The sequence below is a fragment of the Rattus norvegicus genome, chromosome 2, assembly GCF_036323735.1.
Source record: "Rattus norvegicus strain BN/NHsdMcwi chromosome 2, GRCr8, whole genome shotgun sequence".
In the NCBI taxonomy this organism is placed as follows: domain Eukaryota; kingdom Metazoa; phylum Chordata; class Mammalia; order Rodentia; family Muridae; genus Rattus; species Rattus norvegicus.
The window spans coordinates 168,305,305-168,319,522 of record NC_086020.1 but is presented as its reverse complement, the minus strand read 5'-3'; the positions used below and the strand labels follow the sequence as shown (position 1 = coordinate 168,319,522).

Below are 14,218 nucleotides of genomic sequence, written 5' to 3'. Positions count from 1 at the left end.
TCTTCTGTGCTTGTAATAAAAAGTGAAATAATCAGCAAATTACCTACACCCGGGAGATTATTACTTCTGTAGTATGACCTAAAACGTCTTATGAAAAGACTTGACTTTGCTGAGGTTTTCAAAGTTGTTATTAAATATTTAACTCAAGTAGAACTCAACAAGAATATCTTCAATAACTCCTTTGCAATCATTTTTAAGTCTCGAGTCATACATGAGCTCCTTATATTAATCAGGCTGCTCATTCACAAAGTTACAACCCTTCGTAAATCTGTGATTGCTCAGACCATGAAACTGGAGCTGAAACTGTCCTCTACCTACATAAATGACTGGACAGAATTCTGATATTTTTTATCTCATTCTAGAAAGTGCCTTCTGCATTTTTCTTGGAGTTAATAGCACACTATTTTGAAGACTCCAGGACTTCTAAGCCTTCTTTCTTTAGAAGACATGATGCAGAGGTAGCTTTATCTTTTGAAAGCATTCTTGGGGAATAAAATGTAGATGTAAATGAAATAATCAATTCACATTTTAAGTCAATTAAAAATACCTTAATTTCAGAGTTTAATGTGTTAGTAGGTGCCTGTAGCTATCATGCTGGTTACAATTTCAGTATGAAATGTTCTTACACGGTTTTGATTTGAATATTTGATTCCATTCTAGCACAACTCAGATGATGCTAGGAATCCAGGTGATGTGGTGCCACTTAGCTAAGGTGCTCATTGTGGGTATGACAATGGAGGTTGGTTACCAGTTTGCATTTCTTTGCTTTCTCTCTGCTACAAGTCAAAACTCCTCTGTCACATATTTGTATAGCTATGAATCTATGCATAACTAAGAGCCCAGAATGAAAAACAGCAGAGGATTAGGGATAAAACCTCCCAGCCTGAAAACTAAAAGTTCCTTTTTTTCATTAAATTGACTGTGTCATATGTTGCCACAGTGATGAAAAGCTTATCACTAATTCCAACTAACACAGAAAGCTAGTGTTAAAAGTGGGGTCATCGCTTTCAGTAAACCTAAAATGTTCCTCTAAATTTTGGAAATAAGCATATGAGGATTTGAAAATATATGGAGATTAGCGCTAATCAAAGCCTAAAGTAGAATTGGCTGAGTGATTCCAGTGTGAGCTCAGAAGTCAAGGATACAGACAGCTTAGAATGAACTCATAAAGATGCAAACAGAAAGAAATACTCTACTAAGAGTAGGAATAAAGGCTATTTGTGTATTGTTATGGTGGTGTGTTGCATGGAGATTTTGCTACCCTGCCTCAATGCCCCAGGAATGGGTGGCACTACTAGCACCCACCCAGAGAATACTCAATCTGAAGATGAAAACCACAGACACACAAAATGATGTGGTTTCAACCTGCCTTATTGGCTCAAGTGCTGGACACCTCCAATCTATCATGGCTAGTGTGTCCTTCCTAATACTCTTAGCTCATCATTTCTCAATCTGCCCTAGCTTCAGTTGCTAAGTTACCTTTAGTCCCATCCAGCTCAATATCCCAACCTCCTTCCTGGAGAAGTGGTCTGTGGTCACTCTCTTGAGATCTCTCATGGCTGGTTGGCTTTTCTCCCTCCAAAGCATGGCGAAAAACTCCTTTTCTCTCTCTCCCGCATCTGCTCGTTCGCCTATAGCAACCTAGACGTCTCGCCTATTCTTCAAGCTCATTGGCTGCTAGCATCCTTATTGATGGATCAAGAACCAATTGGGGAACAGGACCTTAGCATCAGGACCCCCTCCCCCCACAAAGTGATGAATATCTCCACCTGTTATCAATTAGCCGAGACCTCGTGGGTAGTAGAGTTTACCATAGCGAAGGAATGTTTAAGAGAGTTCAGCTTTTTGGCTGTGGCATTGTTAATAAGAGCATCTTTTAGTTAGGTTTATAGTGAGAGTTGCAAACAAGGAGTACTTCGCAAAGTTTTGGAAAAGCACCATTTTGCCAGACAATGAGTAAACTTGAGGCCAAACAAGATGTATTTGTTTTCAAGATTAGTGCCATAAAAAATAAGCTAATGGCTTACAACTGGGAAAAAGAAAAGATACCTTAATTATAGGTAAAGAATAAATATGACTACATACTCAGCCAGGACTGAGTTTATAAAAGATAAAGGTGCTTAAAAGTGCTCTGTGGTCCTCTGGTTACAAAGGGTTGCTGGGGAAGTATTTCTTCATATTAAGAAACCTCAGCAACTCAGAGGATATTATGCCCACTAGTCAAGGAAGAGAAACTGCTGCTTAAAAGGAAAGCAGGCTTTGATGTTATCCACATGATGCTAGTTTTATAGACATAACAGATGGCAAGATATGTGGAAAAGAGGAAGCTTGGTGTTTATGAATTCTCGAATGAATGCTATTGACATGGGCATGGCCATGCAAAGACCCTAGCCTCAGACCCAGAGGGAATTGGCAAAGATTCTGCCACTGTGGTGTGACTCAGAAAGAAATGGCAAAGCTTTATTAGGGGTCCAACTGTGGATATTAATACAGAAAATGCCCACCAACACTTTCCTCCTAGATTTTTACAGCCTGAAAGCTGCTCTCTTACAGAGACTGCTCCTACCAAGATCAGCTAAACCTGCTTCCTTGATGGATCTGAATCCTGTAAACCCTGCCTCCTTACTTATCTCTTATAACCCTACCTCCATATTCAGCTGCATTCAATTAAGTCTGCTGGTCTGTTCAACTCTTTATTAAAAACATGCTGAGCCCAGGGTGCTACAGTTTCTCTATCACAATCAGAACCACCTGATCACAAATATCTGTTTCTGTATGTGTCTATTATTTCCTCATTTTGTTCTCACCTGACTCTATTCCATCCCTGGTAACAGTTGGAGGATGAATATCAGGAGTTACATTGTCATCAAGGGTCCCTCCCAGATTTGAAAGAAAAGTGTTTATGAGGGTCACAATGCCCCCAAAAGATTCCCTGTGAAGGTAGTGCATGAGGCTTTCTGTGTACGTGCCAATTCAGAGATGCCAGAAATATGGAGTGTCTCCTGAGGAAAACTACAGACAGGAATCATTAATTCTAGGAAAGATGGAAACTGTGGGATACAGGATGGGAAAGCCATCGTGATGGAGTTATTCAAGTCCCTGGGACTTTACCTCCTGACACTTTGCATCTTGGATGTTGTACAGAGCTGAAGAATTTAGTGTTTTCCCTGTTAGATTCATTTTTTGTTGTTGGTTTTGTTTTGGTCTGTGCCTTCCTTCTTATCCCCTATTACTTCATTTTAGAATTGGTGTTTTTTCCTTTGTTATTTGCATCATAGAAATATATAACTTTCGGTTTGACTTTATAGTGGGTCAAGAGTTTGGTTTGTGTCTCATAAGAGACTTTGCATTTGGACTTTACGACCAGTACATAATGGCTAAGATGATGCTGACTCTCAGAGAGAGACAATTCATTCTGAGATGGGTGTAAGCCTTTGGAAACCAGGGAAAAATGTTAAAATTTGAGTAGGCAATGCCCCTTCAACAACTTGCAAACATTAAACACTTGCTCTGTAGTTTATTGTATTTTTAGGAAAGTGGTAGAGTGTGGAAGCTAGCACACAGGTGAAGAAAATCAGTCACTGAGGTCATGTTCTTGTGAATTATAGATTATACTGGTCCTTTCTTTATCTCTCTTTCTCTTCCTTGCTTCTATCAATTGAACTCAGTTCTACCATAGCCTTCCACTACCACCATGTAAAAAGAGTGAAAATAGAGCTTTTGTATCAAAGACCTATCAGGCACTTGGGTGCCTCACACACAAATGTCCAAGACTTTCTGCAATCTGAGTCTGCTGTTTCCCCAGAGCAGTGCTATGTTTGACTTTGTATTGATGTCATTAAGATCCCCCTTCTCAGACTGTCATTTAGAACTTGGAAACAGTACTTCAGCTAAGATGCTTGCTCATAGATCCCAGTGCCACTTTACCATGTAGGGGTAGGGACTGTGACTGAGCAATATTGATAATTTGTCTGTGTAGAAATAGAATATTGAGAGAAATATTAAAAACTTGAGTACAGTAGGAAAAAAGAAAGTCATTATATGTCATGAAAGTTATTGTGATAGGGTTGAGCATGACAAAGGTTTGTCAAGAGACGAAGGCCATTGTGGTAAAGTAATTACCCCAAAAAATGGTTACCAGGTTAAAAGAGATGTCATTTCTTACAAAGTTTTGTACAGTTTATGCTTCTTATTGAAACAAAGGCACTGCTTCCAGCTGGTTGCAAAACAAAGAAGTCTCTTAACTCACTTTAGACAAATGGAAAATGAAAGGTATGGCTCCTTACTGAGATTTAGTATTCAAAGAGTGGCTTCCTTTTTAAGCATTCCAGTGTGACTGGGGTTGGTTTTTCCAAAACAGAAAATATTTCATTATCAAGAAGCTTCATCAAAAAATCATATTGCATGATATCCCCATAGTGTCTGGATATCATGCCAACCTTTCAGAGAAAATCAAGTAAAGTAGACCTAGGGAGAATTTTATAGCAATCCACCCTCTTCAAATGTCATATTTCATCAATCTGAGACATAGAAAATATTGTAACCAATTCAAATATAAGACGTGCATGTTAGTACACACATATCCATGCACAAAGAGATCACTGCAGAGTTTCCCTAAAAGACATAATTGTCACCACCTTTTACATTTGAATGATAAAGAGCCGGGTTCATCAAATAAATTAAAGGCTACCTTTTTGCCTAGAAGAGAACAAATACTATGGACATGAATAAAATACTACTACCTTATTTTAGAGCTACGTGAAATGTATGAAAAGCAATTTAGTTGTTCTCTGATCTATCAACTTATCCCCAACAGGACTAAAAATAAAAGAGTTGATGTCAATAATCTATTATGTTGATGCAATCTAAAAACCCAGGTTTATGTTAGAAAGACAGAAGCCAGTAGAATGCCAAGAAATATTTAAAGAAAAATAGAAATCTTATAGGAATAATGACCAGTTAGAGAAATATCTGACATCATGGTCAGTTAATATCATGTAATTACTGAAATGTTGCCTATCATTTATTAGTCATCTACACCTATTATTATCACTAGAATCTATTTTAGTAATTCTTTGATGAGACAAATCTATTTCTATATACTTTTGTGAAAGAGAGAAGTAAGATTACGTAGCATTGTCTTTACCTTCAATTGGAGGTAACTCATTTATAAGGCACTGGTATGTCCAGGGTCATTTTGGAAATACTAACTATGCATCCATCAAAAGCAACCATATATTCTGGGTTGGTGGCCAGAAGCCTGTCACAGATGGTTTCTATAGAGCAATGCAGTCCTAGGCCAAATAGCTTTTACTTCCCAGAAATAGTTATATTAATGTTTCAAATGATCATTCTGATTATATCGAAGAAAACCGAATAGAGGGTCCATTAGTGCAGGTACAATAACAGCTAGCTAATCCATTAATTTTTTAAAAATATGGTACACTAGGTTTGAATGCAGATCTGAACCATGACTGCCTAGGCTTGAACACAGACTCTTGTACTGACTATCCACATGACTTAGATCATCAATTTCCTCTATTTGGGATTTTTTTCTATCATAATATTTTGGAAATAATAATAGCTCCTATCTCGAGAGTTATCACGAGAAAGAACTTAGAAGACACATGATGTGCACAGCATAAGTATTTCCTATTACTGAAGCAGGCTGGATGGGGCAGAGAAGAAACAGCTACACATTTCCATGTATTGATCTCAGCCTAGAACTTCTAAGGTAACAGAAGCAGAGGGAATCATCACGTGCTATTTACTGAGACAGAAATACCTGAAAAGGACAACGGGTTATGGAAGGAATGGTGACTTTGAAACACTATCATATTATGTTAAAAATAATGGGGAAGCCCTTGGTCCTGCCAAGGTTGGACCCCCAATACAGGGGAATGTCGGGGGTGGGGTAAGGGGGATGGATGGGGAAATACCATATGGGGGAGGGAGTGGGGATGGGGACTTAGGGACAGGAAACCAGGAAAGAGAATACCATTTAAAATATAAGAAAGAAATATATTAAAAAATATTTTTTAAAAGAGAAATACCTGAAAAGGACAATTGGTTATGGAAGGAATGGTGACTTTGAAACACTATCATGTTACACTAAAAATAATGGTCCTTCTGCAAAGTATTTCATTAATTTTTATTTTATGTGCAGAGGAACATGTAGGTTGGGGAAGTGTTAAAAATCAACAACCAAATTGAGAAAATTGATGTAATTTTATTTACTAACTTTATTTAATTGCTGCTTGAATGGGTGACACAATACAGGATGCCTCTCTGGTGACAGATCTCTATAGTTCTGCAGCAAGTGTGATATTTTCTCTCACAGAGATTTTGGTTAACATTGGAACAATGGAAACGCACTGGACTTGTAATACAAAGCATTATCAAAACAACACTGCTTAAGCTTTTTTAAAATGTATATTCGTGTGTGATTGTGTGTGCTGGTTATATGCTTGCGTGCTGGTGAACCTGCCAACAGGGTGTATGTGCATAAAGGGGACAGAAATGATCTTTGAACAGTGGTCCTCATGAAGGCAGTCTACCTTATTTTTGATACAAGTTCTCTCATTGGATCTGGGAATTGGTGGTTAGGACAGCGCAGTTGATCATGTGTCCCAGGAATCCTCTAGTCTCCACATCCCTAGTGATAAAGTTATTAATGCATGAAGCTATCACTGTTTTCTTTTATGAGTTCTGTGGTTCAAACTCAATTATCTGCTTGTGAGATATATATTTTACTAACAGAGCCACGTCTCTAGCCCATGTAATGTCTTTTAAGCAATCTGATTTGCTTAAGAATGAGCTGTTTTGAGAGAGTATATTGTCTAGATAAGAACAGGCTATTTCTAACAGTAGTAATAGACATGCTAAAGTGAGAGGGATGAATCTTGCTGGAATTTTTTTTCTAGATAAAAAAACAAAAACAAACAAACAAACAAAAAACTACAGGCCACTAATAGCTGCTGAGAGAGAGACAGAGAGAGAGAGAGAGAGAGAGAGAGAGAGAGAGAGAGAGAGAGAGAGAGAGAATAAATTAACCTGTTTCAGGGATAAGTTCATTGTTTGGTAATCCTATAAAAAGTGTTCAGCACTGAAATTATATATACAGATATATACAGAAGTAAAAAAGCAAAACAAAATACCCCCAAAACCTAACCAAACAACTAACCAAAATAACCCATAAAACCCTAAACCATAAAAATCAAAAACAAACAAAAGCCTCAAGCAAACACAGATTCAGAAGGTTGTTATGGATTATTTACATATTTATGCATATATGACATTGATAAGTGAAGAAAAAGAGGCCACAAATTAGCAGGAATGAGGGTGAGGGACCTAGGAAGTGTTAGAAGAAGAAAGGAATTTAATTATGTTTTAATTAAAATAAAAGATTAAAGGTCCCTAGTTACTTATGTCTTTTTTAAAATTATACTTAAATACATTTACCCATGTGAAGCTTGTTAAACAATCTATTTTCTTGTAGTCTTAATTGCTTCATTTTATCCTTTGTAGTTTTTTGAATTCATCAACATGAATGGTAAGTAAATAAGTTTCCATAAATTTTGATGAATTATTGATATTAACTATTTCTTCTGATTTGCTAATGATTTTGTACTTTACAGGAAGGGATATTGAATTTCTGGCCAGACAATGTAATTACATGATGATTAAGTGACCTATCATTTCTGTCTTTTCGATTTCTAGTCTGCTCCCAGTTTTCAAGAGGAGTCTACGCAATTTTTGGATTTTATGACAAGAAGTCTGTAAATACCATCACATCATTCTGTGGGACACTCCATGTGTCCTTCATCACACCTAGCTTCCCAACAGATGGCACACATCCATTTGTCATCCAGATGCGACCTGACCTCAAAGGAGCACTCCTTAGCTTGATTGAGTACTACCAATGGGACAAGTTCGCATACCTCTATGACAGTGACAGAGGTAGGTTACAGAATGTATCCCCTCTTAATGCATCAAACACAGTATTTGCCCTTGGCATTTTAATGTCATGCTCTAGTACAATGAAAGTGTATGAATGCCCAAGAATTTCTTGGTTCAATTTTCTTGTGTAAATGTATAATGCTTTTAAAATATGAATGCATACTTAAAGTAAAATAGAAAGAAAAAATAAAAACAAGAAAACAAGAGTCAAGAGGGATTAGAATGTACAGCCCAGTATTTGAGAGCACAGTTGATAGGGATAGTTTGTGACAATCTAATAACTTAGTGTTCAGTTCTAGCATAAAATAGCTTGCCATGTGTTCAACAAAGATCCCAGAATGACCATGTTACTTATAAGAGGAGAAGTGATGTAAAGGAATTTGTATAAACATATATGTAGAAATTGTTGTAATAGTTCATAGTTATGAAATATTGTTTAATATAAAATATTTGTCAGGCAGGAAGTGTCCAGTCCAACCTAGCTTTAAAATAATGTTTCTGAGCCTCAGAGAAGTTACAGGTTGCTCATGGGATCAGGATCTACCCATGTGTGGGATAGTCAACCCAGGGTTCATGATCTACCCACATGTGGGATAGTCCACACAGGCTCATATCCAACCCATGCTGCTTTATATCATTCTAGACAAAGTTTTGTTGTTGATGATGTTGAAATCCATGCACAAATTTGGTGATGGGGAAATCTTTCTTATGTTTCTGAATTGTTTGTTGTTAAGGTTAATATTAGCCACCCTGTTCTGATCTGAGCTTTAGGGGATGAGATTTTAACATTCATGGGATCCAGAATCAGCTTAAGTGAGTCTGTGTATACCTCACATTCTATGAACCATTTTGTACAGATATTCATGTGCTTTTGGAGACTACACATAAATAAAAACAAGAGGGTAAAGAACAGTATATAAGAGTAGCTAAGCTCCACAATGCTTCCTTCAGAAGCTCACTTCCTGGAGTACTAAAAATTTTTGAAACCCAGAATTCTCTTTTGAGCAAAATAGGGCACCTTGTCATGCTGAAGGCTGGACTGGAAGTGAGCCATTCTCCACTGATAACTTAGACTTCCTTGGCTATAGTGGTTCTGATGAAGTCTTGCTTAAGCTGGGTGTCTTTCCTTGGCCCTCTTTTCCTGAACCGTGGCATGACTTTCCTCCATGTAAAAGCCAGTTAGCACTTAATACACTGAAAGAAAAATCCATGTTAACAGCTTTGTGACTGCTTTGCAAGGACAGATTTGATGCCCACACTATGCTTGAAAACTATTAACAGTTATATATAGTTCATGTAGATTTCAAGGTTCAGGGTGACTTTAATATGGGCTTTCTGAATGTGATAAAATATTTTTATAAAACTGAGTTTATTGGATGTAGCCTTTCCTAATTTTTTTTAGAACTTGGTTCCACTCTCTAGGACTCTACCAGAAGCTAGGCATCATTCTAATCCATTTCTTACATTTTAATCTTAGTGCTGATATTTCTACCATCTATGTGTATTTCACATTTAGAGGCTTTTTTCAGAACCAGCTTTGTAGACCAATGTATATAGAACCTCCTCTCTGTAATACTACACCAATCCCTATAGGATCCATTTTCAACAAATAAGGTAGAATTATTTTAAATGCATTTTCTTTGCCAGCATCAAACCCTTTCCCCCTTGCTTGAAACACCTCAATGACCTCAATGAATCGTCATGAGAATGACATGAAAATTCTCAGCCTGGATTTTAGACTTTATAATACTTGGGTATTGTTGCCCAGTTCTTTATTGTGTTCTTAAGACTTGCACACTCACTAAATCTAAGTTCTAAATCTGATTGACCTTCGTTCCCTTTCTGAGATGAGTCAAACTCTTTCAAACCTCTAATGTCTGCACAGTGCTAACATTTGTAGAGCCTCTTGTAGTTTACTTCAGTGTATCATTTCCTGAGAAACACAATTCATACTGGCATTCTCTCACAAAACAGTGTCTTAGTCCCCATCCTAGGGCATATGACAATTCATAATTAATAGTGACATTAATTCTGTCACTCAGGAGCTATTTATTGAGCTCCTACTCTATTCCAGGGAATGATTTAGCCACTCAGGATAAGGCCTTTGTTATTTATGGTTTTACTCTTAGCTGCAAAGACAATGCCTAAAAGCACTCCTCACAGTGGGTGTTAACTTTGTAATTGGACCTGCAGAGCTGCAGATAAGGCTAGACACAAGGTTGGTATTTGATAATCAGTGGCAATACGTGAAAGAGTTAAATGTTTGAGCATCTTAAATTTGATCGTGCATTAAAAGTGGAATCATGCTTGTGAAGTTGACGTGTGAGAAGATAAACTTTTCCTCATGAATGAGGTCGAAGAAGAATGCTCCTCATCTTTTTCTCTTTCCTTATCTCTGTTACTCACGTTGGTTAAAAGTGAGTCTCAGAAATATTCAAATAGACAAAAACTGACTTAATCAGAGAAAGAGAAACGCTAAGACTTGAAGAAAGATACTTAGCAATAAAAGGAGCTGGGGAACTTGCGAGTGAAGACTGATGGACTTATGCAATTGCAAAGAGAATCTGGGGCACTTTACAATGATTTTATGAATACCTTCATAATACTTAATGAAATTGGCAGGATGAGATAATCTCCTATTATTAAATTAAACTAATTGGTTCGAGTCAAGTATGTCTGTTGGCCAAAGAACATTAATGTGATAATATTAAGTAATTATATATTAGAGCCAACATGACCTTATGACCACATTTTTGAGGTTATATCAAGTAGCTGTCGATGTGTGAATGTGCAGAGTGTTACACAGGCCTTCCTCTGTGACTGTTTCCAGAGATAAATTGTAAGACTCTCAAAACACTCAAAAAGCCTTGACCTTTGTGAAATGTTTATTGGCTCCTGGAATGGTATTATTGCTGACCACTTTTGTATTATCAATGACCTAATTTGTATGACTTTGCATAACATTAAGATAATCCATCTGTTCATTCTATGGGCTATTTCTTTCCTCTGTCTCTGTCCTCTCTCGTGCTTCCTCTACACGATAGGGCTACATGATTGATGTTCAGGGCCCACCTCAACATACTAACTCAATCTTTTTGATCATGATTTTTAAAGCAATTCCATAATTTCCTCCACTTCAGGCCCCTGTTTCAACCAATTTGATCCATTCTCAATAGGGTCTCCCCTTTCCTTCCTGGACTACATGGATTTGTGTAACTTATAGTCTTACACTATGATGTCCAACAAATAAATGTTCTTTGAACAGCATGAGTCCCAGGCATTGAAATTCCCTCCCCAACAATATTCTGCCCAGACATATAAACAAAATGAAAGAAACTTAGACAATTTTTTTTTATTTTATCACGTTGCTCTTAACAAATACTATAATTAATTTATACTTGTTTTTCTAAATCCATCGAAGTCAAAGGTTATATCCCAGCCAAAACATGGCAAACCTTGAATGCTCCTGTCTCTGTGTGGAATCATCTTCCACCAGGCTCAGGATCCCCGTGATAGGAAGTCAGATGCTATTACTCCAAAGCATGCTGACATTTCAGAATTTCTGGTGTCTTCTCTTTATCCAGCCACTTTGCAGCAGCCTGATACTTCTTAAGGACTTTGTGCCCTTCCTTAAAACCTTGTACAATTACTGCATTGGGAGTAAGATGATGGAGGTTTAAAATAGGTTTAACTAGAGAGTGATGGACCACCCCCTTAGGCAATTATGCCCTGTAATTTTGATCTTTAGGTACAGGTAAAATATATTTGAATTTGAGTCCAATGACTTGTGTTTGTTGGTTCAATGCCAAAGAAGGGATGTGATATATTTCTCTGGACAGTAAGTAAAAACAGAATCAATTCCTCTTTCTATATTTATGTTTTGGTTTTATTTTGAGCAAATACTGTTTCTTCCCCAAAGGGAAGGAACTTTATTCCAGGTCAAAGAAATTATCTAGCATAGAATGAAAAGGCTTCAAAACTACATTTTCTTCTTGATGCCTTGAGAAAGATGATGAGGAAAATACATGATAATTTAATCTAGTCTAATCACAGTGCCATGAGTTACTGAGCACACATGTTACTCTGTCAGGAAGAATGAGTGAGGGAGTGGGAATTATTATGCAACAAACAAAATATCGTTTTCTTTTTATTACTTATTTATCTAAATTTCAAATGTTGTCCCCCTTCTTGGTCTCCCCACAAAGCACCCCCAAACCTCCCTTTCCCTCTAAGTGGGTATTTATCCACCAACCCACCCGTGCCTGCCTCATACCTCTACCACCCCCCTTCTCTGAGGCATCAAGCCTCCACAGGACCAGTTCATCTCCTCTCATTGATGCCAGATAAGGCAGTCCTCTGCTACATATGTAGCAGGAGCCATGGACCAGCCTATGTATACTTTTTAGTTGGTGGTTTAGTCCCTGGGAACTGTTGTTCTTCCATAGGGTTGCAATTCCCTTCAGTCCATTTAGTCCTTGCCTAAGTAACTCTTCCATTGGAGTCCCTGGGCTGAGGCCAATGGTTGGCTGTGAGTATTTGCATCTGTCTTAGTCAGGTGCTGGCAAAGCTGCACAGAGAGAGCCATACGAGGTTCCTGTCTGCAAGCACATCTTGGCATCAGCAATTGTGTCAGGCTTTGGTGTCTGGGAATGGGATTGATCCCAAGGTGATAGTCTTTCCTTCAATCTCTGCTCCAGTTTTTGTCTCTGTGCTTCCTTTAGACAGAAACAATTCTCGATTAAAGTTTTTGAGATAGGTGGCACCCTCAACTGGGGGCAAGTAAAATATTTTAAAGAATGAAGACTGTTCTGGATGGAATATACTTTTGGTAGTTACTATTTTAAATTTCAGCCCTTAATAACATAAGAACTTTTTTTTCTCCATCTTTATTAACTTGGGTATTTCTTATTTATGTTACAATAGTTATTCCCTTTCCCGGTTTCCAGACCAACATCCCCCTAACCCTTTTCCCTCCCCTTCTCTATATGTGTTCCCCTCCCCATCCTCCACCATTACCCCCCTCCCCCAACAATCTCATTCACTGGGGGTTCAATCTTGACAGGACCAAGGGCTTCCCCTTCCACTGGTGTCCTTACTAGGCTATTCATTGCTACCTATGCAGTTGGAGCCCAGGGTCAGTTCATGTACAATCTTTGGGTAGTGGCTTAGTCCCTGGAAGCCCTGGTTGTTTGGCATTGTTGTTCATATGGGGTCTCAAGACCCTTCAAGCTCTTTCAGCCCTTTCTCTGATTCCTTCAACGGGGGTCCCGTTCTCAGTTCAGTGGCTTGCTGCTGGTGTTCGCCTATGTATTTGCTGTATTCTGGCTGTGTCTCTCAGGAGAGATCTACATCCGGTTCCTGTCAGCCTGCACTTCTTAGCTTCATCCATCTTATCTAGTTTGGTGGCTGTATATGTATGGGCCACATGTGGGGCAGGCTCTGAATGGGTGTTCCTTCTGCCTCTGTTCTAGACTTTGCCTCCCTATTCCCTCCCAAGGGTATTCTTGTTCCCCTTTTAAAGAAGGAGTGAAGCATTCACATTTTGGCCATCCTTGAGTTTCATGTGTTCTGTACATTTAAGGTAATTCGAGCATTTGGGCTAATATTCACTTATCAATGAGTGCATACCATGTGTGTTTCTCTGTGATTGGGTTACCTTACTCAGGATGATATTTTCCAGTTCCATCCATTTGCCTAGGAATTTCATAAAGTCATTATTACATAAGAACTTTTAAGCTAATTTTTTCTCAAGGTTATTCACAGTAGGTCAAAATGAAATTGGCATTTACTGCTAGTAATTTCTTTTGAGTTTAAGAAAAAATGGCAGCTAATAAATAGGTCATGCATACAGAGACTATTGATAATGATATTGAACTAGCTTTTTCTTCTACTGTTTAAGATTCAGTAGTAGATCAAGAACTCAATTTTAAATTCATCATATAATTGACATATTTTAGGATTATATTTAAACTTATTAAAAGGAATAGTTATATTTTAATTTTCTTCTGATTTTTGCAGGGACAGCAGCTGCTTATCTCAACATCTTTCTTTTATTTTTTAAATTGTTGAGAAACAGGAAGTAAGCAAGCTGACATAATATACAGAATACATATCAGAGTGGAGCGAATACTGCTTACTGACAGCTTTACATAAACCAATTTTATGTAGAGCATCCAATTCCCACAAATATTTATAGCTGAATTAAGGGATTCATGTACCAATGAAGAAATCGCTGTGTTATTTCATTCCAGAAGAAAAA

At 37.7% G+C, this 14,218-nt stretch overlaps 1 protein-coding gene across 2 annotated transcripts in view; it reads left to right on the top strand.

Annotated features, from left to right (window-relative positions):
- The window catches only part of Gria2 (glutamate ionotropic receptor AMPA type subunit 2), a 120,127-nt gene that overhangs the window by 48,094 nt on the left and 57,815 nt on the right, over positions 1-14,218 (top strand). For both annotated transcript variants that reach the window (NM_017261.2, NM_001083811.1), the window contains 1 exon segment: positions 7,720-7,959. In NM_017261.2, coding sequence (NP_058957.1) covers positions 7,720-7,959 — 240 coding nt within the window.